General features: G+C 41.9%; 1 protein-coding gene across 4 annotated transcripts in view; it reads right to left on the bottom strand.

Moving 5' to 3' along the window:
- Positions 1-10,883: 10,883 nt before the first annotated feature.
- CACNA2D1 (calcium voltage-gated channel auxiliary subunit alpha2delta 1) overlaps positions 10,884-26,489 on the bottom strand; it is a 390,752-nt gene continuing 375,146 nt past the window's right edge. For all 4 annotated transcript variants that reach the window (XM_081879076.1, XM_081879074.1, XM_081879077.1 and 1 more), the window contains one exon: positions 10,884-17,949. In XM_081879076.1, coding sequence (XP_081735202.1) covers positions 17,913-17,949 — 37 coding nt within the window. In that variant the 3' untranslated portion in view covers positions 10,884-17,912. The remainder of the gene's footprint in view (positions 17,950-26,489) is intronic.

The following is a 26,489-nucleotide window of genomic DNA, read 5'->3' on the forward strand; positions in this document are numbered from 1 at the left end:
TCAGATATCAACTGTTTTCTATTATAAACTGGCTCCTGACTTGGGAAATACAATGATAACATCTGAATTGCACATTTACTACTCAAGCCCCAGTGTCCAGTCATGTTTACAAATAAATCTGGAGCTTGTTCTTTACAAGCAGTGACCCAGTTGTCACTTACAAGAGAAACATATGTGGGTGGAAAATGTCCCTATGGCCATCGTGTCACTGTCACCATTGAGTTTTGATGTGGGAAGTGAGGTCTTCAGTACTTAATTGCTGAAAATTTAAAGCAACTCGCATCAGCCCCAACCAGGATGGTGAATGGCTTGGGATGATGGGGACTCTAGTCCATCAACATTGCAGTGGGGATGCAGGTTAGTTAGTTGGAGCTACGACACAGTAACTTGGCTGATATTTCAAAATTTGGACAAGGTTAAATTTTGAAGGATAGCTGCATTTTTTGGACGAGGTGTTGTCGTTGTTTAGTCGTTTAGTCGTGTCCGCCTCTTCGTGACCCCCCTGGACCAGAGCACGCCAGGCACTCCTGTCTTCCACTGCATCCCGCAGTTTGGTCAAACTCATGCTGGTAGCTTCAAGAACACCGTCCAAACATCTCGTCCTCTGTCATCCCCTTCTCCTTGTACCCTCCATCTTTCCCAACATCAGGGTCTTTTCCAGGGAGTCTTCTTTTCTCATGAGGTGGCCAAAGTATTGGAGCCTCAGCTTCACGATCTGTCCTTCCAGTGAGCACTCAAAAACTTACTGAAAACAAAAACTTACTGAAACAAACCAGGGTTTGAAGCTGGATTTGTTTCAGTAAATCGTGATTAAGATTTGCCATAATTTAGTGTTAGGACATAGTGTTAAATTGCTTTTATTAGTAATAATAATAAAGGTAGCAGAGTTTCTTGTTTCCTCCTTGCAACTGCACCAAAGAGAGAAAGGGAACACATGAACCCCAAAGTTTGCCTAGGCTCAGTCTCGTAACATAAAGACATAATCTATCATTATATCAAAGTACAGTCTGCAAGTTCCCAAGAAAGAAAAGTCCTGAGATACCAATTTTACTGAAGAGAATCTGCAATCCCATTTTAGGACTGTAGGAAGAAGAAGAAGAGGAGGAGGAGGAGGAGTTTGGATTTGATATCCCGCCTTTCACTCCCCTTCAGGAGTCTCAAAGCGGCTAACAGTCTCCTTTTCCCTTCCTCCCCTACAACAAACACTCTGTGAGGTGAGTGGGGCTGAGAGACTTCAGAGAAGTGTGACTGGCCCAAGGTCACCCAGCAGCTGCATGTGGAGGAGCGGAGACACGAACCCGGTTCCCCAGATTACGTGACTACCGCTCTTAACCACTACACCACACTAGCAACATATGCATCCATAGGGCTTGGCTGCTAAGGAGGACAGTGTAAATTTTGAGGAGACATTGCTGAACCCTGGACTGAGGCCCTTTGTGTGATGAACTGCTAATCCTTGAGTGACACCAAATGTCAATAGCATTGTAAAGAATGCTGCCAGATGTGCTGCTGAAGGAATTCATGGCAGGAAGGTGTGAGGAGAAGAAAGCTCACTGCCTTCCCATGTTGGTGATCTGCCTGGAAGGTGAGGGGCACTGCTCAGAACCCAGGAGCCAGCAGAGGGACACTTTGGATGCTGTGATGAGAGGTTAGAAGAACCGTGGGTGGAGGAGGAGTGGTGGGTCCCAAGGCTCATTAAACGAGAGAGACATCGGAGAAATAGAAGATGAGTGCAAAGCAGCAGAGTAAGTGAGAGGGTGTGACTGCGGATGAAAAGAGAGAGGAGAGGAAGGTGCAAGGTGATGCACGGATGTGTGAAGGTATGAAAGGCTGAAGATTCAAGAGAAGTGGGACTGAGAGAGAGAAAACCAGAATGCGCTTTTAGTAGTAGATGTATATGTGAAGAAACACGAAAATGAAAGCTGGACGTGTGTATGGGGGAGGGGAGAGGGGACCAGGCTACTAGGGTAGCAGGGAAGGAGAAGTCTGTTGAGTCAAGCACAGAGCTGGAGGAGAGATAAATTAAAAAGGCAGAGGGAAATATCAGGAGTGTGGAATAATCCCAAGTGTGTTTGATAACCAGTGCTTTCCCCCCCTGGAGGTACTGAAGGGTACGCAGTTCCGATGCCCTTTTCCTAGAAGAAAAGCACTGGTGATAACGAAAGGGAAGACACCAGGGAAAGGTTTATCCAGCAAAAGGCTAATTGCCCAGTACTTCCTTCCTGGGAGAAAACAGGCAAAGGCAGGAGGATGTGGAAGATTTTGGGGGTTAATGGTAGGCCATAGACTAGAAAAACATAGAACATCTGATGCAGAGGGTGCCCTATGATGAAGAGAACCTCTAGTATGAAAGAGTGAAGGGTTCAGCAGGAATCTCATGCATAGAGATGTGCAAGGGATTTTGGGGACATGTGGGACTCAAAGAGGAGTAAACCTCATGTAAGGTTTAACTGGAAGCACCTAGGAAGCTCATGAAGTCATTACCAAAGACTTTCTCGTGTGTGTGCATGGAAAAATAAATATCTTAAAATGCGGACATGCAAAGAAATGCAGTTACAGATAGGTAGCCGTGTTGGTCTGGTGTATCTGAAGAAGTGTGCATGCACACGAAAGCTCATACCTAGAACTAACTTAGTTGGTCTTTAAGGTGCTACTGGAAGGAATTTTATGCAAACAAATGCTGCAGGTTCTTCAGTTATTAGGTGCAGGGCAGATTTTGCAATATTTCTTCGCAGAAGAGGAGCTTCCATGTGCTGCTGCTTATTGAGGCATTATGCTGCTCACCTGAGTGGTTAATTCTCCTGTCTGACTAACTTCTGTAACGTGACTGCTATGCATGCTGTAAAACAGCACAGAAGACACCACTGGATGGATTGGAAGGGAACTGCACTGTGGCATAGTTAGTTTTATTATTTCACAATCTTTGCCCTCAATCTTCTTTTTCTTGTCATTTTTAAAATCACTTTTCTTTCTTTCTTGGCAACACAGCTATTTCCAGTCATAAATATCTATAAATCATTCTATGCCAGTATTTTAGGGAACCCCAGAGATCAGGGATTACCACATTATAACCCGGGATGTTACAAATTATTCCTGTAAAATGGAAAGCATACACATTTGGCATTTCTGTGGTATTCCCTGGCAAATTCTCCAATGGTAAACTAAGGCCAGTGGGTTGTTAACTTGTAAAATAACAATATTTAGAAGTCTGTAGTTGGATTGGGTGACTTCCAGAAGAAACCACGTATTCTGGTTTTATATCTCCTGCACCCAAACCCACAAAGAAGAAATAAAAAGATAAGTAAAGATGACTGCTTGACAAGTATAAATGGAGATACAGTATTGGCCACAAAGCTGAAACAGAAGCATTACTAAGTTTAAGTAGAAGCATATCATCTAATTAAAAATTATATTACTTTTAAAATATGGTCTGATCAATGGCATAATTTACCAGTTACGCTATACAGAAGACAAGATCTTGGCAATAGAGCCAATAGAGTTCCTGTTCCTTATTATCTTGGTACTATCCCCTGGAAACACGTGTCATAGCTCCAATGGCAATTTGCAGAGATTGTTCTTTAAAAAGCAGGAAATCTCCTGGCTTTGACTTAATAACTGAGATTTCTAAGAAACAACCCCTTCTGAGAACAGGTTAAGGTTTCACAGGAAGTGCATTGATACAAACAACTCTTCCTGTCTGGACTGTGTTAAAGGAACAAAGTGATTCCTTTTGTGGAAGTGTTTCCACAGGTCTAGTGCCGAAAGACAAGGACCAAGATGATATCTAACCTTACATAGGGGTTGAGAGCAACAAATTCATCAGAATGCAGGTCCTCATATGAAGAAGTAGCCCCTGGTTTTCCCCCTCTCATGGATTTTTAAATTTTAATTTTAATTGCTTGAATTGTAATTGTTAGAAAGGTCGTTATGGCCTAGGCATTATAAAGCTCAAAACTGCTAAATTTATAGAATACTGCAAGGCAAGCTACTAGCTTTAATGTGCCCATTTTCTACCCTCCAATATCCTGTGGTCTCTATAAAGCCTTGTCTTGGTCAGAAAAGCAATTCCCACTGGAACTCCCCTACCTTTCTCCGGAAAGCTGAAGCAATCCATTGAGCAGACTCTTTGGATGCATCTCTACTCAAAGCACCCTTCAGGAGTTACCCATAAAATTGTCCTTTTGTTTACTTTCTCACCTCTGTTTTTTGGAAAACCTCTTTTGTCTGCTGCTGCCCCCCAAGCACCTTTTGACCCAACATAACTCACACTGCTCCGGCATATGGCACTAATACACCTGGTTCTAAATAAAAGGTACAGTGGTACCTCGGGTTAAGAACTTAATTCGTTCCGGAGGTCCGTACTTAACCTGAAACTGTTCTTAACCTGAAGCACCACTTTAGCTAATGGGGCCTCCTGCTGCTGCCGCACTGCCAAAGCACAATTTCTGTTCTCATCCTGAAGCAAAGTTCTTAACCTGAAGCACTATTTCTGGGTTAGCGGAGTCTGTAACCTGAAGCGTATGTAACCTGAGGTACCACTATACTTTCTTACAACCAAACAGAAGGTACGCATGCCAGAGGGTACAGGACTCTAGGCATTTTCAAGAGAAACTGGACCTGATCAGGTAGCCATGGCATATTCTGGTATGCAGGGCCATTGTTAGTGAGTGGCCTGGAGGTGGGCAGCAGACCTGAGCTCTGGATCTTAGATTTCCTGCCCTTTCCTGCTGTTTAAAGATAGGTATGCTGCAAAGCACTACCCACCATCTAAGTTTGGTAAGAGGTCTAACTAGGGCATGGGGCTTCTCTAGCCTTCAACAATCTCCATGAACCCTGACCATTGGCCAGCTTGCTGGGGCTAATGGGAATCATGCAGGGACATCTGGAGGCCACACCTGGTATAAATTTATATTTGTATACAAAATTAGCATATGAAAATTGTTTGCAAAATTGCATATTGAGCTTTTGCCCTAACCTGAGTTTTTAAATACATAGAAACACCTCTGCTTTTAGCCCTTTCTCTCTCTTCACCTGTGTGATACTGTCTATGACTGGTTGGACACAGAGGAATGGTGGGAGGAACCAGCTGGAGAACCACCAAGGGAAGAAGGTTCATACGTCAGGGAGGAGCGGTGGGAAGATGAGGATGAGTGGTCAGAATGAGAAGGAGGAGAAGCCTGGGAAGAGGAGGTCTCAGAAGCTGAGGAGGCAACATGGCTTAGTGAGCTAGGGGAGTCTGTGGAAGAGAGGAGTCCAAAGTCAGAATCTGAATGGGATGAGGGAGGTCAAGAGGCAGCAATGAGTCAGGCTGGTGAAGAGTCATGCTGTGACAAGCTCCCCTCCCCCGCTTGTCTTCCAGAAACCAGAAGAGGCATGGGAAGGGTGGAGGAGAGAGTGGCTGCAGACACAGACTCTGGAGGGGAGGGGAGCATCTGTGGGGAGGCTACCTACCAGGGATGAGTTGCTGTGCTGGCCTGACACTTCACCAAGACTGGCAGATTGTGTTTTTGCTAAAAAGAGTTAACTCCAACTTTCACTGTGTGATTTACTGCTGGATCACTCCTGACAGATTTTGAAGTTGTTTTAATAAAGCAACCTAGTCTAGGACTTCTTCTTTGTCTTTCCCTGGGGCCTTAATGCAGCTCCTTCGCACGCTAGAGTTGCCCTTCCCCACAAGTGTGGCCGTGCTGTCATGGGAAGAGTTTACGTCAACATCTCTGCTGCAGTGGATCTTACACAGCAATGCCCCGCTCGCTCCCCAGGATTATCTCAGGATTATGCTGAGAGTCAAACATAAACCAAAAAGATGTTAATTGACTTACTACCCACAAGTAAACATTCTTCAAGGTCATTTTAATGTGACTAGAATAATGGTAAGAAGCCTGTTGCATTTCTCTGAATGAGTCCATCTGAGCAGAGTATATTCACAGTTGAATGCATAGTGCAGCTGTCAGAAGTTTGCATACTGTATGCTATTTTTTATTTCATGCTTTAGTCATTTATTTTTATTTTTTAGCTTTCATTGCTGATCCTAAGCCAACATCTCCAATTCCCTTCAGCTCAAAATTATGAATTGGTGACTTGACTTAGGCAGGAATGGGAACTGGGTCAACTGTTTTCTTTTCTATAATATTAATGGGAAGTGAAATAAGTAAATGGGTTCTTTTGTGAAATGGTTCCAGCTTTCATCCTGTATTTCAATATCTATTTAATTCACATGCTTTCCTCCAGGACTCATTAGACTAGAATGTGCCATATCAGACTTGCAATGTCTTAATCTTTCAAACAGCAGTTTAATTTCTGGTTTTGCTATATACTGGATAATGCAAACAGGGGTTCCTTTGACTCTCATCTCTTTCTTTTCTTTAGTTGTGAGAAATTGTGTTTTTTATTATAGATTAAAAGATTGCTCCATACAATTAGGACCACCTACCTGTCTCTGTCTCTTCCCACCCACCAGTCCAGTGGTGGCATTGAAAAACATACCAAATGAATGATATGTCTACCTTGAATTAAGTGGTAAGCATATTACTGTGTGCGTGTTCCTTGAAGCATCCTGAAAGCATTTCATTGTGAGCATGAACTAAAACTTCAAACATTAAAAACTTCCAGATATAAGGCTGCCTTCAAATGTCTTCTAAAAGTCACATAGTTGTTTATTTCCTTGACATCTGATGGGAGGGCATTTCACAGGGCGGGTGCCACTACCAAGAAGGCCCTCTGCCTGATTTCCTGTAGCTTTGCTTCTCGCAGTGAGGGAACCGCCAGATGGCCCTCGGATCTGGACTTTATGAACTAGCCTTAAATCTTACAACCATGCATCTGAAGTAATAAAATAAATTATAATATATTAATATCTATTTGGATTTTCATCTTCAAAAAGCACAGTGAGGTCTTTGTTTGAACACTTCCATTTGTCATTCCTTGTGTACATTTGTAATGTGATAACTCCATAAAGCACAGATATCTTAGAATTAAATTTGGTACACACATTCAGCGCACTATGCTACCTTTCAATGCCCAATTGATTCTGCCACCACTCACTGCTCGCCTCAAGCAGCTGGTGCTCCAGCTTCCACAGGGCTGCTACTGTATGTCCTGTTCTGGCCCCATGGAGAAGCCCATTGGGCAAGGCAGCGACACAAGCCAGTTGTTGTTACAGCACCAAGGAGAGCTTCTAAGTAGCAACTTTTTCCAACAAATGTTGGACATGAACTGAGGCCCTGTGAGCCTCTGCTTTCAGTATAACTTTTCTAGGATTCACATTGAGCACCTTAATAGTCAACCTTCTGGCTTGAAGACAAACACATCTCCATTCTGTGACTTTCTGCCTGGTATGCTGCCTGCACTGATGAACTGGTGAGGTCCTGTGGGATGGACTTGGTTCTTCTGGCCTAGTGTGCCCCCTGAACTGCTGGATTGGGAAGGTACTGAGCTGGATTGAATGCCTAGACTTAAGGGACAGTGCTTGTGAGGCTCCTGGCTCTGATTCTAAGGGTCCTAGATGCTGTGGCATGCTTTTCAGAGCCTAAGGTTCAATGTGCCCCAGCACCATGCTCAGAGACAAGAACCCAGTCTGGCTCCATAGCCAGTGACCCTTCAGCCTCTGACTCAGTGTGCTGGTCACTGCTGGGCTGATGATGACATGCTTAGCATGAAGATTTCCCATGCAATAAGGCCAAACCATGTAGTGAGCTACATAGATGCAGAAGAGGTTTTTCAGGGGCAACTAAACAAGCAGCATAACACCTAGTGCAACCGAAGGCTATTCAATCTATACTCCCTTTTGTCAAAACATAGATAAAGCTCATTTTTGGTATGCCCAGGCTATAACAAGACCAAGCATCAGAAAACCTGATAAGAACAGTGTGTCTTACTTTATATATTACAGATGCTTTTTAGAAATGAATGAATGAATGAAACTTTATTTGTGTCAGCTATCGGCCATAGCCACAAAAGAACATTGTGGTATCCACAGAACAAAATAAAAAGTTGATTAGGAACATAAAGGGACATTTCAGGATCTTCTATGTTTTAAATTAATACATTTTCTTTTGGTTGGTACCAACAATATGATAGCCCAAGATGAATGACCTCAAAAGCATTAATCTTGTATCTTAGACCACAAGACAAAACACTACTGAAGTCACTTGAGAAACATTCAGATGACTAAGATTTCTTTTCTTTCCTTTTCTTCAGCATATGTTTTGCCTCAATTCCATACAGGCCTAGGCTGAATATATGTAACCTTGGTAATCTGTAAGAGTTTGGTTCATGAAGTTTAGTTGTCTCGGAAATAACCTTTTGAAGCTTAAAAAGAAGTTAGCCCACCCTGTGCTTTCAGTAGACATCTGCCTACATTGCTACAGATTACATTACTTCCCAAAGTTATAACCAGATGCTCTAAAGTCACTGATTTCCAGAATCGTTGGTTGTGGCTTTGATCATGTATTTCACTTCTAGGACTTTGCTTTGGCAAACAATGAATAATACTGTCAATGAAAATTGAATGGAACGTGCCTGGGCCTTGATTGGGAAGGGGATGTGCTGTGGGAAGCCAGGAAGTATCCCTGCAGACAGCAGTAGAGGCTTGCAAGACATCAGAACTCCGTGCTAGCAACTCGCACTGGAGATAGAGTGTGTGTTTGCTGCAGAGAATCTGTTGTAAAATGAAATCATTTCAACCCTATAGTGGAGCTATAGACATCAGGTGGGTTTTTATTTTCAGCTGAAGGTGCAGGAATTTTGAAAGCCATCATAAAAGCCAGTTACTCCAGGGGAGCATAGTTTTACAGTTTGGTAATGCACTAAAATGGTTTTGTTTTTTTTAAGGTTTTAACAAAAGTTATAGGAATAAGATATCAATTTGCATGAGTCAGCGTCTTCTGGAAACAATAAAGATACCTATCTTGGGCCACTCCGTTGTTCCACCTTTCCTACTCCCAAGATAATTCCACAGAGGAGAGAGCCAGAGACATTTGAAACCATTTCTGAAAATAAAGATGAGAAAAGTGACACAATGGGCAACTTTTTATCTATAGGCAATACAATGAAATCTTTAAAACGGGATTCTTCTGGAGGCAGACAGATTTCGCTAAGGAGTCCTAAAATGAAGCATAAAAGCACACAGGAGCTGCTGAACCCTGGTGAGGCCACTGTGACCCACTTGACCAATCGCACCACACCAGCCAGGTAATGCAGCCTCTCAGGTGCCTGGACACACCTCTCTTCCTCCTTTTGAAGTTCCAGGCAGACAACCAAACAAAATGTTGATTGGGTCCTTAGTGGGCATCAGCGGTGCCAACTTGTATAAAATATTGGAGGGGCCCAGGTAAATCCCGCCCTGCATAATTGATCACATGATGTGGTGCACACACAACATTTTAATGTCAATGTGCATCAACTAGGGGCCACCCTGCCCCCTCAAATATTTTAGGGGGAGGGTGAAGATCCCTCGGCCTCTAGGAGTTGGCTCCTATGGTAGGTGGCATTAAGCTTAGAGGCAAAAGTTGGGGCGCTATGCTCATCTGGCGTGCAATAATTGGGCCTAATAAGTTCATAGTTCTTGTCCATTCTTTCTCTGCAGCATCAGTCAGGTTTTAAGCCTCACATGATTGCAGTTTTATGAGAGGGACAGATGGGGGAGGGAAATCTGCATAGAGAAGGCTTCCCTCTTCAGAAGCTCATGCAGGGATCTAGATTATGCAGGGGAAAACCTAAAGGGGAGAAAAGGCTTCCCACCTCACTCAACTTGGGGAAAGCAGAAGACATAGAGCTGGAGCCAGAGACCAGAGACCAGAGACCAGCTCTCAGAAGCAGGCAGCGCAGTGGCAGCGGTGGACTTCCCTGACCTCCTGACAGCTCCAATGCTGCTGTTGCTTACCAGGAAGAGGAGGGGCAAGGCGGCAGGAAGGTTGGCAAATGCACTAGGAAGAGTGCCGGACAGGCTCCTCTGGTGTGCTTGCAGAGACTCAGCTGCCAGGAGGTTAGGTCAGCAGCAGTTCCCAGCACATGTTTTGACAGCTCTCTCTTACATTAAAAATGAATTTCTAAATCTGCTTCAATACATGAGGTCAGCTTCAGTTTTGTGCCTCTCTCATGCTTTAATGTCTGATCTTGTTTGTTTTTTCCTTTCCAAAAATTAACGAAAACGTTTTTTAAGACGTCTGATCAGGCAGAAAAGAAAGTGAAGAGTATAGGATTCAGTAGCAGTATATATCAGCACATGGGCAGCCAAGCCTGATTGCACCCTGGAGTCTCCTCTTGATTCCCAATGGAATAAGCTCAATTTCAGTATATTCTCTCCTCCCCCCCCCCCCCGCCACAAAATGGCCACATAATTCCAGGATTCCCACGATTTGGAATCTGATTAAGTCTCCAATATTTCTTCTGCTTCACTGCCATAGACTCAGTCCAATTTTCTCTGTAAGGTACTTCTGATTGCCCTGTAGATATGACCAATCACAACTTTCATTTTTCAGCTGGAACTCAGTTCTGGCACCCATCAGGTAGACACCATTGCCATTATAAGAGAACAAGTCCACTCATCCCTTTTGGTGCGGCAGTGTTGCCGGACAGCGGAGGCTCCACTGGGGCCCCGATGGGGGAATCATTACTTGAGGGCCCCTTCCTGATAGGTGCCGGGGGCATAAGGAGATGGATCCAGAGGAAGGGCACCCACACCGACACCACGGCTAAAAATGCTTGGGAACACTTTCAACCTGCTCAGCTTTTGTCAGCTTTTTGTGTGCTCTTTGTATATATGATACTTCAATTTTAATGTGTAGGAATTATGAGTAGAAATTATTCATTAAAATGATAATGGCCATTCATTATCTCTGCTGACTGGACCCATTTTGTAAAAAGTTACACAAGAACAGTACTTGATTTCAAATGATAAACTTTTATTCTGAATATACTGTTTATTCCACAATAATTAAACACAACAATTTTCAGGATTATAAATTTTTTATAACAGTATTGTACAAATTTTTACAAAATGTTTTGCATTTGTTCCTTATTCCAGGCTTCTCAAATTCACAAAAGTGTCAAGAGAACACAATAAAAGGGAGAAAAGTTCTATCTGTCCACTTCAGAGCATTTCCCTCCATCTTTTTTTTTTTTTTGCTAGACTGTATATTTAACATTTCAATAAAAATAGCTCCCTAAGCATGATATCCCATAAAGCTTAAGACAATTGGATAGCTTTGTTAGATCTGAATTGCAAATCCAGTTAGCATTTTAGTGAGATGGCAGCACTTTATTTTCAGCAAAATAAATACTTTTCCAAGATGTGACTTCTGTGTTATAGAACACATAGAGTGATAGATAACCAAACTGCTGATAGCAGGCAGCAGCCAACTTCTGAAACTCTGGACACTTTTTGAACGCTTTTTTTTTTTTTACAATAGTCTACAGCTGATATTAACAATATTAACATTGTGGTATGAAAGAAAACAAAACAAACTAGCAACCCAGAACCTTGGCCAGTGTTACAGGTCTGGAGATCACAGTAAACTTTATATTAAGCATGTGATTCAGTTGCCTCATGTGTGTGTGGAGATATTTCAAATACAACAGAGGACTCAGAGCAATGGTGTTATCACTCTTTGGATGTGCTAGTTTGGTTGGACATTGCAAAATGGCTCAATTAAAACATTTCCTTTCCTACATGTTTGTCACCACTCTGTGGTCACCTTCCACACTGCACCACTAATGTCTGGAGTTCCAGATCAGATGAATTGCCTGGATTACAATGGTACTTCCAAACACCAGTTTTGCAATCCCACCAGTGTGGGAAGTACTGACACAACATGGGAGCTGAGCACAGAGAAGCAGCAATAACACCAAAACAGATGCGTTCACGTGTGATTTATGTGAAAGGCGGGCTCAGCCCATCTAAGGGGTCCAGGACCCAGATGCAGGCACTGCCCCAGACCTAGTGCACATTGACTAGCCTGACCCACAGGTTGAGTGTGGACAACTGCAGGGGGGAATCTGATGCAAGTAGACCTCTGTACCATCAGAGTTCGAGTGCAGAGAGCTACATATATAGGTTTCCCTACTGCAGACACAGGGATGTCAGGCGTGTGGCTAATCATGCTCACAAAGTTGAGGTGGGGCCAGCAGTGCATCTCCACACCCCTTTAAAGTATAAGTAACATGTAAAAGCAGACTTCTGGAAACATTCAAGCTGAGCCTACTTTTTCTAAGCTTCAATGCAGAATGGAATGAGAGATCTCCATGTTTTGACATTTCAAAGATACTGCAAAGTTTAAAACAGCAAGTAACACTTGGGTTGCAAAGGTCACTTAAAAACGGGATACTGCCTATTTGAATGCAGTAAGGCCAGCGCTTAAAGTCAGTAAAAGGAATAGTATACGAAAACTTACAAATGGCAGCAACACTGTTTTCCTTGTCAAGTTTAAGCAATAAAGCCTCACGCATTAGAAACACATAAAGAGATCATACTAAAGTCTTTAAAGGTACAAGACCTAAAAAAAAAATATATATTCCTCAGTCAAACCCGTGAAGTATATGTCATGTTGAAAACCTGGTACAAATATGGACCACACTCAGTGTTTTGGCAGTAATGCTGGTTGTTCTAATGGGGGTGCAGGGGGATAGCAGCTAAACCATTCAATCTGCGAGCTGTTCTCGCTTTTCCTTTTTTAAAAAAGGGCAAAACTAGAATGCCTTGACTTATTTGTTGTTGGTTAATGCAGCGGGGCTTCATGGTTACTGCAGAAATGAAAACAGTTCAAAGAGCTTCTCCATATCCCTTGATACAGCTGAACATTTTCAAACATATATAAACTTTTTCATTTTTCGCTTTTACAATATATATTTTTATAACCTGTGCTTCCCAAGCCAATTACTATGAAAAGGGATTGTTAAGAACATAAGAAGAGCTGGCTGGATCAGGCCCATCTAGCCCAGCATCCTAGTCTCACAGTGGCCAAACAGATGTCTATGAGAAGCCCCAGAGCTGGACCAGCGTGCAGGAGCCAAGTCTTGGAGGAGAGGCTGCAAGGACGATTTGCAAGTTACTCCCTTTTAGCATATAAATTATTTCTAAGACCTGTCCTTCCACTATTCATACTGTGAGAGACATTTACAATGTCATGGTAAGTTCCCCCCTTAATATATATGTGTGTCACACACACACACACACACACACACACACAAACACCCCCCGCATTGTTTAAACATTAAACAACTGGATACTATTTGCATACTATCAGGAAAAAAGAAAAAGTTTTCTGCAAACCACCAGACAAAACCCAGCAACTGAACGTTATGAATAATACGTAGGGCCAAAGTGAAAGCTTTGCTTTTTCCCACTGATGTCAAACTACGTGTTAGTTTGCCAGGAGTGTTACAATAGGTGACAAAGGAAACAGGCCTCACCCAGACAGCTGAGCTGCTGCCCCCTTTCCAGGTGGGCTGACTAGCCCTTGGCTGTGTTGGCACAAGGCTGCTAGGGAGAAAAGCTTTGATGGGCTAGAGGGGCTTCACTAACAGAAGGTCAGTGATGGGCCTCTAAGTCTAAGACATGGGTAGGCAAACTAAGGCCCGGGGGCCGGATCCGGCCCAATCGCCTTCTCAATCCGGCCCGTGGAAGGTCCAGGAATCAGCTTGTTTTTACATGAGTAGAATGTGTCCTTTTATTTAAAATGCATCTCTGGGTTATTTGTGGGACCTGCCTGGTGTTTTTACATGAGTAGAATGTATCCTTTTTATTTAAAATGCATATCTGGGTTATTTGTGGGGCATTATTATTTTTTCCAAAATATAGTCCAGGCACCCCCAAGGTCTGAGGGACAGTGGACTGGCCCCCTGCTGAAAAAGTTTGCTGACCCCTGCTCTAAGACATAGTGGACATTCTTTTAAACATTGTTTTAATACAAATCAAGAACTAGCTCTTTCCTGGACTGTGTACACATATGAATGTGTTTGACAGTAAGAAGGTGCTTGCTCCTGTTTGTGTAACTATCAGTTCTTCTATTCTAATTTCTCAGATATGTTTGTCAGGATTCTCCTATTCTCCACCGAGTATGAAGCAAATTACATTTAAGCACTGTGCAAGCAAGCCAGTTGCCTGGATCATCTTAACAAACAGTAAAGAGAATTTCCAACAGGTTTCTGATCAGTTAAAAATTGTTGGTTGCTTCCAGTCACTGAAACCTTCCTTTTCCGCTAGAAATGCCATCACTAGATTATCCTCCAAGACCCATTTCCATGACTAAGATCTCTCTCAGCAGAAGTCCCCTGCAGCGTTAGTTAGAAGCTTCTGCCTCTACTTGATTCCTGTTCAGTGCAGCCATGGCATTACTGATGGATTTCTCTTCAATTAGTTCAGCAAGTTTACAAGTAGTTTCTTTCATTTATTTTCTTCTTTACTGTGTGTTTTAAAAAGATAAGAATAATGAGAGAAAGCCACTGATTAATCTGTCCCCCTTGCAGGGAACAAGAGGTGATTAATTAAGGAACAATGAATGTCCCAGTTTTACTGAACAGGAAACAGTTAGAGGCAGCACCAGCAGGATGTTGTGGCTTCTAATGAAAGTCACAGTGGCCCTGAAAAACCTCCGTAGTGTTTTGTTGGTTCACACTAGCAGCTGACGTTGCACGTATGCTTGAAGTAATCGAAATGTTTGCCCTAAAGCAGGACTGAAAAAAGGTTGGAGGATAATACAGAAATACCAGAATGCAAGGGGCTGATAGTGAACATCTGGCTCTACCATAAAAAGTGAGTGAACACTGAATGCCAGAATAAACTGCCAGTGTAAACACAACCTTTGCTAAAATTCTTCCCTATACTTAACACAATTACATTTACCAATTGTCTTACCAGTGCTTACTGTCATGCTATAACTTACCACTTGAAAAATGGCCCTCTGTATTCACTAGGGCTGCATCTAATGTTCATATGCGAACCCTTGTTTGTGTCAACATAGAGCTTATGGCATGTTATGAAATGCACTCAATCCCCTCTCTCTCTTTTCAAGGCCACTCTCTTTTGCCTTTTTTTGACAGCTGTCTGCTGGCCAGTTGGTGGCTTGTTCTGCACCATTTTTAAATTCATGAGCTTCTTCATGCTGATGTTATCCTAGCCAATTGTCTCAGCACCCTAAGAGATTGTACCTAAATAGGGGATTTGTTTGTGAGTCCTTTTAGGGGACTTTCCGAAGCTGGGCTGAGATGATTTTCACTACTAAAATCTTGGGAATTAAGAAAAGGGATTGTTGTATCCCTCATGCTCTGGTCAAGTTCTCTTAAACAGCTGTGCCCAGCCATTGTTAGGCAGAATGCTGAAGCAGGGGGACAAATGGCCTGATCCAGCAGAGGAATTCATAAGATGCAGCTCTTCCCACTAGTCTAACCATCCAAGGCACAATCAGCTCCTAGCAAGATGAAGTCGAATTCACTCCAACAAGGTTGCAATTTTACTCCTAATACATTTCAGAAAAATAATAATGAAAACACAATACTTAATTGCCACCTGTTGGGGTGTGTGTGTGTGTTGTGTGTTTGTTTGTTTGTTTGTTTGTTTGTTTGTTTGTTTGTTTGTTTGAAACTAAGATGCAAATGAATACTTGCCAAACAAACTTTCCTGCCTCGTGAGTGTCTTCTTCATAAAGAGAATATTAGTTGAGATAAGCTAATCATTCTGGCTCTGATAATTGGGTAAAGGCAACAAAAGTGCAGAAGAATGAGACTCTCCTGAGTTATTTTCTTTCCACCATTTTCATGTTTCCATGGGATTACACAACTGCTTCCTACAAATCCATTGAAACTGTTCTTTTATTTACAACCACATGACTTTACAAACAAGCTGTTAAAGAACTGTGCTCATGATGTTGCTCTTCTATAATCTCTGATTTTCATAGTAAAGCTAGAAGCAAGGGTACTTAAGAAGAAAATAATTCAATGTTGGACAAGACTAAAACCAGAAACTTTAAATCCATATATAAATATGGATTGGGTGTTGTTGTTTTAAAAAACCTGTCATTGCATATGAATGCATTCCCAATAATTTTCATAGAAGTTTGGACTCAACATTAGATGAGAGTCATTTAACAGCACTATTATATTACATTTTTTAAAATAAAAAAGTGGGGTTTCTTATACAAAGTAAATAGCACACTGCAGCTGTTAGCAGATTTCTACAATATCAATAAAGTTAAACATTCATTGGTTTAGCTGTCTTGCAATACTGGTTAGTTCTGAAATATATGAGGGTGAGAACATATTTTATCCTGCATCTACAGTATTCTTTACTGTTATTTTCCTTCACCTATCTGATTCATCACCAGGTTTGTATAAAAACAGTATTTTTTATTATTGACAATCAAGTATCATTGAACATACATACAGATTCAAGGCTCCCCATTTGTTCAGGTTTTGCTACTGTTTTAGTAAAATTCAGCACAGTTTTAGTTGAATTCAGCACATTTTAACTGTAAAATAATAAAAAGGTGAATGCTTTATAGGTACTAATAGGTAGATACTAACTGCAATGGAAACAAACAAGAATCTACCAGATACAAATCTGAGCATACATGCTCTTCAAAACTAAATGCCTGTAATTTGATTTCATTTATTTAAAACACCTGTAGATAGAATTTTAGGTGTTTTCACCTGCATAAAACCCATTTTTTCCTTATTTGTGCAGACAGATAAACGTACCATACCCCCTTTCCACTTTTACATTGCACAGTATATTCAGATATCTGTTTAACAATATATAACTTAAGATCAAATTGCATCACATTGCAATATTTGGTTTCTCACACAACAAAAGAATCACTCAGTTACCTTTTCAAAAAAACAAAAACAAAAAATCCCAAAACCTATACTCTACCATCAAAAGAATAAAGGAAAAAAAACCAAACTGAAAGAAACAGCAAAAGTAGCAGCTTCAACATCATGCAAAATACCCTTGGAAGCCAACGTTCAATATTCACGAAGACATTTTTATTCACAAACTTTGTGTCTGAACATTTTGGAGGACTTGGCTAGCAGTAAGTCATTGTTCTGCGAACAGGAACCTTGATGTGGACATCAACAACTGTGCAATGAGGAAATGGACACCAAATTTGGGATGAAAACCACATTTTCTGCCGAAGGATGACATGCTCAATAACTCTTCTACTTAGACATTATATTGTTTCATTTTTGCCTTTTAAAAAATTGTATTCATTTCATGAACCTACTCAACCTGGCCACCCTTTTAGACTAATTTTGGCTGGGGGGAATCATTCGTCATAAGGCATTTTAAGTCATGTTTAATCTCTGTAGAGGTCTAGCCAGTCTGAAACAACTCTGGATCAAAGTCTATTTTGCATTCTGGACACAAGTGATATTGAAAGCAGACATTAAAACATCAGTACACTAAATAAGAGTGCTAAGGAAATGGCCGGGTTTCCTTCTCCCCCTTACAAAGCATTCATGTTAAAGAAAAAAGAGTGCAACTAATTGAAAACTCAGGTCAAATTAACCAAAACCATGTCATCACCTTTTAAAGGGGAGCCCTTTTTACAGAAAAGTCTTCAAAAGCACAGAAACCGCAATTCTTCAATAAAGCACATAGAGAATTCAGTTCCAATGGCCTAGATGATGCAGCATTCACACACGTTTACAGATCTGACACGCCAACATGCAGTCACGATGGGTGCCTTCAGAGTCTTTCCCAAAGAATATATCAAGTAATGGGCATTGCCATTGATCTGCGGTCTGAGCAGACGGACCCTCCTTTTCCAAATGAAATGGTGGGCTAACATTTTGGCAGGATCTTGATTTATTACGCAGGTTTTGGTTTTAACAGGGTCATAACTGGCAGTGTCTGCTGCCAGATAACAGCCAGAGCAGGATAAGCTGAATTCCTACCATAGACCATAGTGATGGGCTCAATCCAGAGACCCCACCACAGTCTGATGCATCCTCCTGTAGGCAAAAAAGAAAAAGAAATAAAGAGATTTGTCAGTATTAGCTGAAATTACTAGCCAGTTCCAATAGCTCTCTCACCATGTGATGACTCGTGTGTTTTATCCTCACAGAGGTGACCCACATGGGGACCAAACTTTTAACAGGTTCACTAAAGTATTTGCATCCAAAATGAGCAGCTCTTTACCCTAGGAAGGGTAAAGTCAGATCATTAACATCTGTGCCAAAGTGCTCTGACACACGCGCCCGGCCCCTGGTATTGGTGGTGACTGCCTAAACTCAGTTTTGTCACCATTCAAGGTGCCCAAATGCAGCTGTTTGTCACCATTCAACTTGCAGTTATATGAAAAGGGTCTTTGACTTACTTTGAAGAGTGATTTTTGTCACACACTCCCCCCCCCACTTGCAACTGACAGAAGTCCACACATACATATTTTAATCTGCATGGAAATGTTAATAGAACACAATCACATTACACACCTTACCACAGCAAAACACTTTCACAGGGTTATTCTTGCAGCTTACCACATGTACAGTATGCATGTACATTCAATTAATAAAGAACTTGTGTTCTTGTGTTCTTAAAAATAACAAGTGCAGTTTAGTTGTTACCGTTGCCATTTGTCAATTTGTAAACACATGTTTAATTCAGTCATAGCCGGTTTGGAAGCAATAACATCATATGACTCTGGCTTACACCATCAGACCACTGGCCCATTTGTTCCAGTGTTGTCTTGCTGGTGGTGACTCTTTGACTTTCAGGTAGATGCCCCTCCCATCCTTTTCAACAGGCAATGTCAAGGATTAAACCTGTGATGTAATGTCTTCAAAGTGCTTTAATGTTGAGTTAAGGGCGCTCCCTAACCTCACATCATATTGGGATTTATTGTGTCCCTGGTCACGTGATAATGATAAGGACTCAATAACTGGGTGCACAACTCACTTTTCAGATCTTTCTGGTTTTATTCAATTTAGTTTGCAACTTGCACAAGCCTCAAAGGTTTTGATTGCTTCATCTGAACCTGCCATTGAGCTTCCCTAGCCTGCATTGGTCCAACTCAAACCAACCAGTACTGGTACCAAGAACAACAGCTTCTTTTCCCAGTCATCCAATGGGACTCAAATATATTTGTCTAAGTCTAAGGAATAAATTGAACTTGGGAATGCTGTTTTATAGCTTAGTTAAATTATTAGCAGCAATCGTTTGGTTGCAGAAAGAATTGTGATTGGTTCTTTACAGAATGGGTTAGGTTAATATAAACCAACATATTGTATCTTTCTCTCCCCCTCCCTTTTTTTTTACAGAACACAGACAAAATTGCAAGATAATTGGGCAGAATTGTCCAAAATTGTAATAGCTTATAATCAGTGCAGAGGTCATGATAGACCTGCTAATTATCATTGGATAGGTTGGTTGATTTAAAAGATTGTTTACTTTTCCTAGTTTGTATGTCTCTCTCTCTCTCTGCTTTTGGTGGCAGTTGATGTAAGTCTGTTCTCCCCACGGATGGAGGGGGGTGCCTGCTCCATTTTGTGGTTCTTTCACTTTCTCCTCTTTTAGAAGTTAACAGCCATTTTGCCCCACCCCCACAGCAGTCACCTTTTGACTGGCACCCACAGCACTTTCTCAGAATTCCAAATGTACCCACTGGCCCAGAAAGGTTGGCAACCCTTTCACTAAAACTAGACCATATTTCAGGAGCCCTGGATATTTTATCTTCAGAAGCACGTCTACATTTCCCCTCAGGAGACCAGGATAGCCTAGGATCCTTTGAATCCAAGCCACTTTCCAGAATGCCAATAGTTCTGCTTTTGGCCATTCCAAGCTTGGAATTCCAACCTTGGTTGGGCCAGGGTTTCAGAGCAGCTGAGTGATGGAGATGAAGTATTTGACACTGGACCTGAGTCTCAAGTCTGCCTTTTAACACTGGAAGGTTGGAGCTGCCATTTAAGCCACTGGGACACCATCCATAAGTTTGCTCCCCCCACCACACTTTCCAAATCCAAATACTTGGGTATTTACTTTATTTCAATAATGCAGGTTATGTAAAGGACCCCTGACAATTAAGTCCAGTCGCGGACGACTCTGGGGTTGCGGCGCTCATCTCGCTTTACTGGCCAAGGGAGCTGACATTTGTCTGCAGACAGTTTTTCCAGGTCATGTGGCCAGCATGGCTAAGCCGCTTCTGGTGAAACCAGAGCAGCGCATGGAAATGCCGTTTAGCTTCCCGACGGAGCGGTACTGATTTATCTACTTGCACTTTGACGTGCTTTCGAACTGCTAGGTTGGCAGGAGTTGGGACTGAACAACAGGAGCTCACCCCATCGTGGGGATTCGAACCGCTGACCTTCTGATTGGCAAGCCCAGAGGCTCAGTGATTTAGACCACAGCACCACCCACGTCCCTCAATAATGCAGGTACCAGTTAATAAAGCCATCAGGAAAATGTTGCATTCTATTTGGCACACAACCCTATCTGGAATAAGATCAGATGATATACTGAACTTTTAGGGTTGTTTGGTTTGGCTCCCTCTCCCACTCTTTGTGTCTGTGTTGTGTCATGCTGTAGCAGAGCTTCTTTCATGAAACTAAACAAAGACCAATTGGTCTTTCCTCAACTGATAAAAAAACCCCTCCTCCTCCTTTAGTACCTTAAACACAGAAATTTATTTACTAAGATTATACTACCAAGCTGTTAACTGAGTTTGAACACTTGGTGATGAATATGAAATTTTATAGGAGCCTGTTATCTAAATGTATGGATTCTACTGATAATAAAATGAAGCACTATATAATCAGGTAATGAGAAAGAGGTCTGGAGATGCTCAAGTTAGAAGAACATTGGAATTATATATGCAAGTTTCATCATAGCTATTCTTTACACATATTTTTGAGAGAAGACTTCTAGAAAACTTAAACCTTCCAAATTAACAAAAATGTATGCTGTCTGGGAATTGTGTAAGATATCGTTGAGTGGATGCCACCTATCTTCACACATGGTGGAGACATAGGAGGCTGGAAATATATTGGCAAAATATCTTAGGAGTAATTAAGAATATACATTTTTATAAAATCCAGTATAACCCATTAGTAGGCTTGTTCAGTGAACTAAAACTTACTCTGTTAGTTGACAGCCAGAATCTTTATTGGCAAAATTTTGGAAAAATGGCTTGAGTGGTTGAGAAAAGTGTTGCAGACTGCTTTAATGAATACGTTAACATGTTCCAGATGGTTGTGGGATGGGAAGCTATGCTCATCCAGTTGTTTTTCTGAAACTTGGTCTCCTTTTATAATTTTTTGGGATGGAGTTGTGCATGAAAAGAACATACGGCAAGGCACTTTAGAGCTGATTTAATATTATTTTGAATAAATGAAATATTTTGTTGTTGTTGCTGCTGCTGCTGCTTTAACTCAGCATTACCTATTATGGGATGCCTCCAAATGTATTTCTGCCTGAGCAGAACACACTCTCTTTCATGCACACTTTCCTTTTTGATGATCATGCCCACCCACTGCAGTTCCCCCATGTCTTCCCTGCAAAAGCTGCTCTCCTTAGGAATGTAGAACTTTTTAAAACAGTACGGGATGTGGCAGCAGAATCCTGCCTGATGCAAACACCTTTGGAAACATGCCTATGTGAGTAATGCTATTTTTCTTGTTCCATTTTTTATTTGTATATTTTTAAAAATAATATCTACCATAAATGTTATCATTCAAAATTCTTAAGATCTTTTGCCAATTCATTTGTTAAAGTTTTTCTAGATAGCAAGTGAATTTATTAAAAGAATTTTGAAAGCTCCCTTTCACTAAAAATGATATGTAATTTAGATTATGCGTATGAATGTTTGATTTTCAAAGCATCTGAAGATTTATACAAAGGGTAGATATGGCCCAGCCAAGATTAGAATTAAATAAAGAATTAAGAGACATGGACAAGGAAACTTCCAACAAGATAAGGAATGAAATATGTCTGAACAACCAGTTTCTACTGTAACTTCTACTCTGCACTGAAGTATTTTTGGAATGACTACTGTGGAATCATCTGCACGGAAAATGCTGTTTCAGAACTGGTTATTCACATGATTTTTTTTTAAAAGAAGAAAATATATGGGGATGACTGAATCCAACAGAACAGCTCTCAGATGTATGAATTCATAGGAATCTCTTCAAAAATATTTATCTGAAGGCAAACAGTATATCAGAAGAGTGTGAGCATCTCAGCTCCTTGAAGTGTTGGAACTTGGTCAGTGTTTGCAATTTAAAATTAAAGGATAAATCTTTCCAGGTGTGTGTGTGTGAGTGAGTGTAGTGTAGTGTCCTACCAAATGAAAAACATTTACAATCCTGAAATATTCAGTATGCCTCCAGAGACACAGAAAGCATACTAAACTGGGTTTGCTGTATCTCTACCTAATATTCCTAATATCTCTAAACCAGGCATGGGATGGGGCTTGGGAGAGAAACATCACTAGACTGGGTTACCCTCGGGGAGAACTGGATCTCTTAAGCTAGAGGAATGCACTGGGACCATCTTGTGGTGTATCTTGTGGCACTTATCCTTCTTTCACATTGGCAGAGGATGATCCACATAGTTTCTTGCTACATCTGTGTTGCTCACATGATTACTTCACGGAAGCAGGCATACTATTTGCTGATAATCTAAAAATGTGGCTTAGCTCTTTCAGCTTGTGTCTTTCCTAATGCAAATTTCTCTGCAATGGGTTTTTATTTGCTTGAAATGTACATGTGTCTAGAGATGAAGTTTGCCCAGTATTTCTGCTAGGAGGCTATTCTGCATTCATATTCATACTTAGTGCACATACAAATTCTGCAGAAAGGTTCTGTGGAACTTAATAGTGAGTGACTCAAGCAAGAGGAAGCCAAAAAACCCTTATAGATTTGCCTTCAGAAAGTGCAAATAACTCATAATGTTGGCAAGGAACTTAGTAGCACTTCTGGGATGTCCAGAGAATCTTTGACCTCATTAAAAAAAATTAGTGTTAAAATGCACATTCAAAAGAGATCACATGTAAGCCCCTGACTCAATATGTTATTGTAGCTTTGCAGGATCATTTAACTGTGGGTAAAACCTCAGTGCCTAGGACTTGCCGATCGTCAGGTCAGCGGTTCAAATCCCCGCGGCGGGGTGAGCTCCCGCTGCTCGGTCCCAGCGCCTGCCAACCTAGCAGTTCAAAAGCACTCTTAAGTGCAAGTAGATAAATAGGAACCACTTTATAGCGGGAAGGTAAACAGCGTTTCCGTGTGCTGCGCTGGCTCGCCAGATGCAGCTTGTCATGCTGGCCACGTGACCCGGAAGTGTCTCCAGACAGCGCTGGCCCCCGGCCTCTTAAGTGAGATGGGCGCACAACCCTAGAGTCGGACACGACTGGCCCGTACGGGCAGGGGTACCTTTACCTTTATAGCCTTTTGTTGCTCCCGAACCCAGGGCTAATTTCAGAAAAGAAATTAGTTAGGCTTTTGTCAGCACTGCCCCCCTCCCATTAGGAAATGAAAAAGAATTAATTAAGTAGGAAGAGTAAAATTAAAAGCAACAATGTGCTTTCTCTGGGCCTTCTACTTGTGTGTTTGTGCTCCTCCTCCTCACTGCGTCAGGCAGCCTCGAGCTCCACCTGAGCTTACGGCATTCTGGAGCCTGCTCTGCTAGGAGCAGGTCTGGGCATTGAGAAGGAGGCTGGAGATTTAGCAGCCGTGTTTAGCTGTTGGTCTTTTGCAATATTCATTACAAAAAGTTTTGAAGCATTCAGAGATAACACTTGTTTACACAATTTGTTATTGGGAACGGTTTAGTTTTCACAAAACATGGCTTTTCCGTCCATTTAAACTTTGGTTCATTGTTTTGTGAGGGTGACGTTGCACTAAGACATGCCAAATGCCTGTTAAAGCCCTTGGTGAGTACATCTCTGCCAACACATTTTTTAAAATCAAAATTAACAGAGAAGTTTTAAATTAAAAGTTTGTTTTGCAGGTTGTCATTCTTCCTATGCTGCAAGTTTCAAAATTGTCACCAGCTGCGTGAGGTCTCCCCTAGTCAGGAGACTGCCAGTTCCGCCTTCCACTCCAAGAAACCTATCACTGTCTTATGCCATCCGCAGGTTGGGATCCTGCCCAAGAAATCAAAGCAGAACTGGGAAACACACATTTCTTGTGAATGATCACTGTGGTTTAGTATATCTCCTGATTCATTTCCCCTCCTGAGTGCTTCTCAGTCAATGATACACTGACAAATGGTTATGAGGAAGGGACAGTCGTGCTCTCCTGTTCAATACGGATTGTGTTGCTTTAAGTACAAGCCATGCTTGAGGCAGGCTGGGCAGAGCAGGGCACAGAGGGTGGTTTCTGTTTCTCTAACACCCGCTTCATGCATTACTTGCAGCGGCACGATGGTATGCTTATGCATGGTACTAGTTACGCACAACCCAAACTGGGAGGAAGTGTTGCAGGTGATGTACATCGCTCAGCACAACTATCTCGCAGAAGTTGCAGGCATTAACTTGCAGGGAGATAGCTTGGGTGCAATCGAGGGAGAGCAGCAATTCAAGGTAATGTCTGAAGGAATAGAAATGGCTGCTGGTGCATTTTGTATGTTTCAGTGGAGTCTTGCAAGGAATTAAATATTCAAGGCTTCACTGGGATGACTTCACTGACCTCAAGAGTTGACCTCAAGAAAAGGCCGGGCCTGTACTCCCATATGAAAAATGTAGGATAAATATAGCAGGACCCATTTTCAAATTGCACTCACCTAGTAAAACAACCCCCCTGTAGTGATTGTGCCACACTGTTGCTCAGGGGCACCATTGGGGGGGGAGGGGGCAACCCCCCATATTTTCAAGGAAGGGGTCAGGCTTCTCCAGAATTCAGGGCCCTGCCACATCCCTTTGAGGATCACCAGGGAGGGGCAGTGCAAAGCATCTTCGCCCCACACATCCCTTTGACGTTCACCAGAGCGCCTTCCCAGAGCAAAAGAAATGCCTGTGGAAGGGGTTGCACAGGGTGAAAATTTCTCCAAACAGCTCCCCCTGAAGCCCCCACAGTCTCTTCTCAGGTTCTGGAGACCTTGCTGAATGGAGTGGATTGTGAAATGACAGCATAGAGGAGAAAATGAGGATCACTGAAAACCTGCCCACAGAAGGTGTCATTTGGGGCCATTCCCCCCTTCCTCCTCATCTCAAGCCCATTCAGAAGGGTCTCCTTATCCTTGGTAGAAGATTGGGGCAGTTGGCTTCTGGATAAAGAATGGGGTGGGATAGTTTTCATAGGATCATAGAATTGTGGAGTTGAAAGTGACCCCAAATGTCATCCAGTCCAACCCCCTGCAATGCAGGAATCTCAGCTAAAGTGTCCATGACAGGTGGCCATCCAAACTCTGCTTAAAAACCTCCACAACCTCCCGAGAGATTCCACTGTCAAATAGGCTCTCACTGTCGGCAAGTTTTTCCTGACGTTTGGTCAGAATCTCCTTTTTTTGTAACTTGAAGCCATTGGGGCACAGGTGGTCTTTTTGTTTCATGCCCGTAGAATAAAGAGTGTTTATGAGTCTATTTAGAATACGAAGTTAATTTTCAAAAAGTTCTCAAACAAGCTGTGCACAACAGAAGGTAAACAAATGCCAGAAACTAATTTGTCTCCCACCCCCAATATCTTGAAGAAACAGTGCATCTCTAGAGATGGACATCAGATATCAAGTCTAGCAACTGTTCTTAAGGTGTGTGTGTGTGTGCGCGCGCACGCGCGCCTACATGCACAACACAAACAGAAACCCATTCCCACTTTTATGATTTTTCTCTATTCAATGTTAAGAGATGGCCAGGATGATGTCTCCCTCTAGTGGGACTCCGGGAAGATAAGTTAAGGGTAAGGATTGATGTAAGAGCAGTAGGGCTGCTCTGGAAATACCCTCACTACTTGGAGTCCAAATGTACCTTCCTTCTCCAAGCTTGACCTCTGAAAACTGGAGTCCTGCAACCCTAGAGCAGAAGCAGTGACTACCCAGCAACCCCCGACCTTCCTAAGAGAAAACCTGCTCCACTCATTTCCTGGAGCAGTTTCCTTTTTAAACCAATAAAGGTGAAGAATTAAGAAGTGAACATTCAAACAGTGTTCTAAAAATGCAAAATGCCTCACTGAACTACAGAGGAAGATTCAGACAGATGACTAGAAAACACTTCATTTCCTGGAATCAGTTTGCAAAGCAGCTAAAAAGTTTTATGTGAGCCATGTCCATGTTTCATCCATCTTCGTTGTCCCCGAGAGGGGGCAATGACAATAAAGATATTATTATTATTATTATTATTATTATTATTATTATTATTATTATTATCTTCACCCCAGTTCAGCAGGCATACAGGGCTTGTAATCAAATATCCATTATAGGGCATATATACAATATTCTGTATTATATATTACATAGTAATATATTATATAGAAAAATATGCATTATCACATACCAGTATAATTAGTATATAGCTCTGCAATATCACAAGCTATGTCTTTGTATGTAACGTCCTGGTTGCTCAAGGCAT

This window comes from Podarcis erhardii (genome assembly GCF_964252035.2).
Source record: "Podarcis erhardii genome assembly, chromosome: 10".
Lineage (NCBI taxonomy): Eukaryota > Metazoa > Chordata > Lepidosauria > Squamata > Lacertidae > Podarcis > Podarcis erhardii.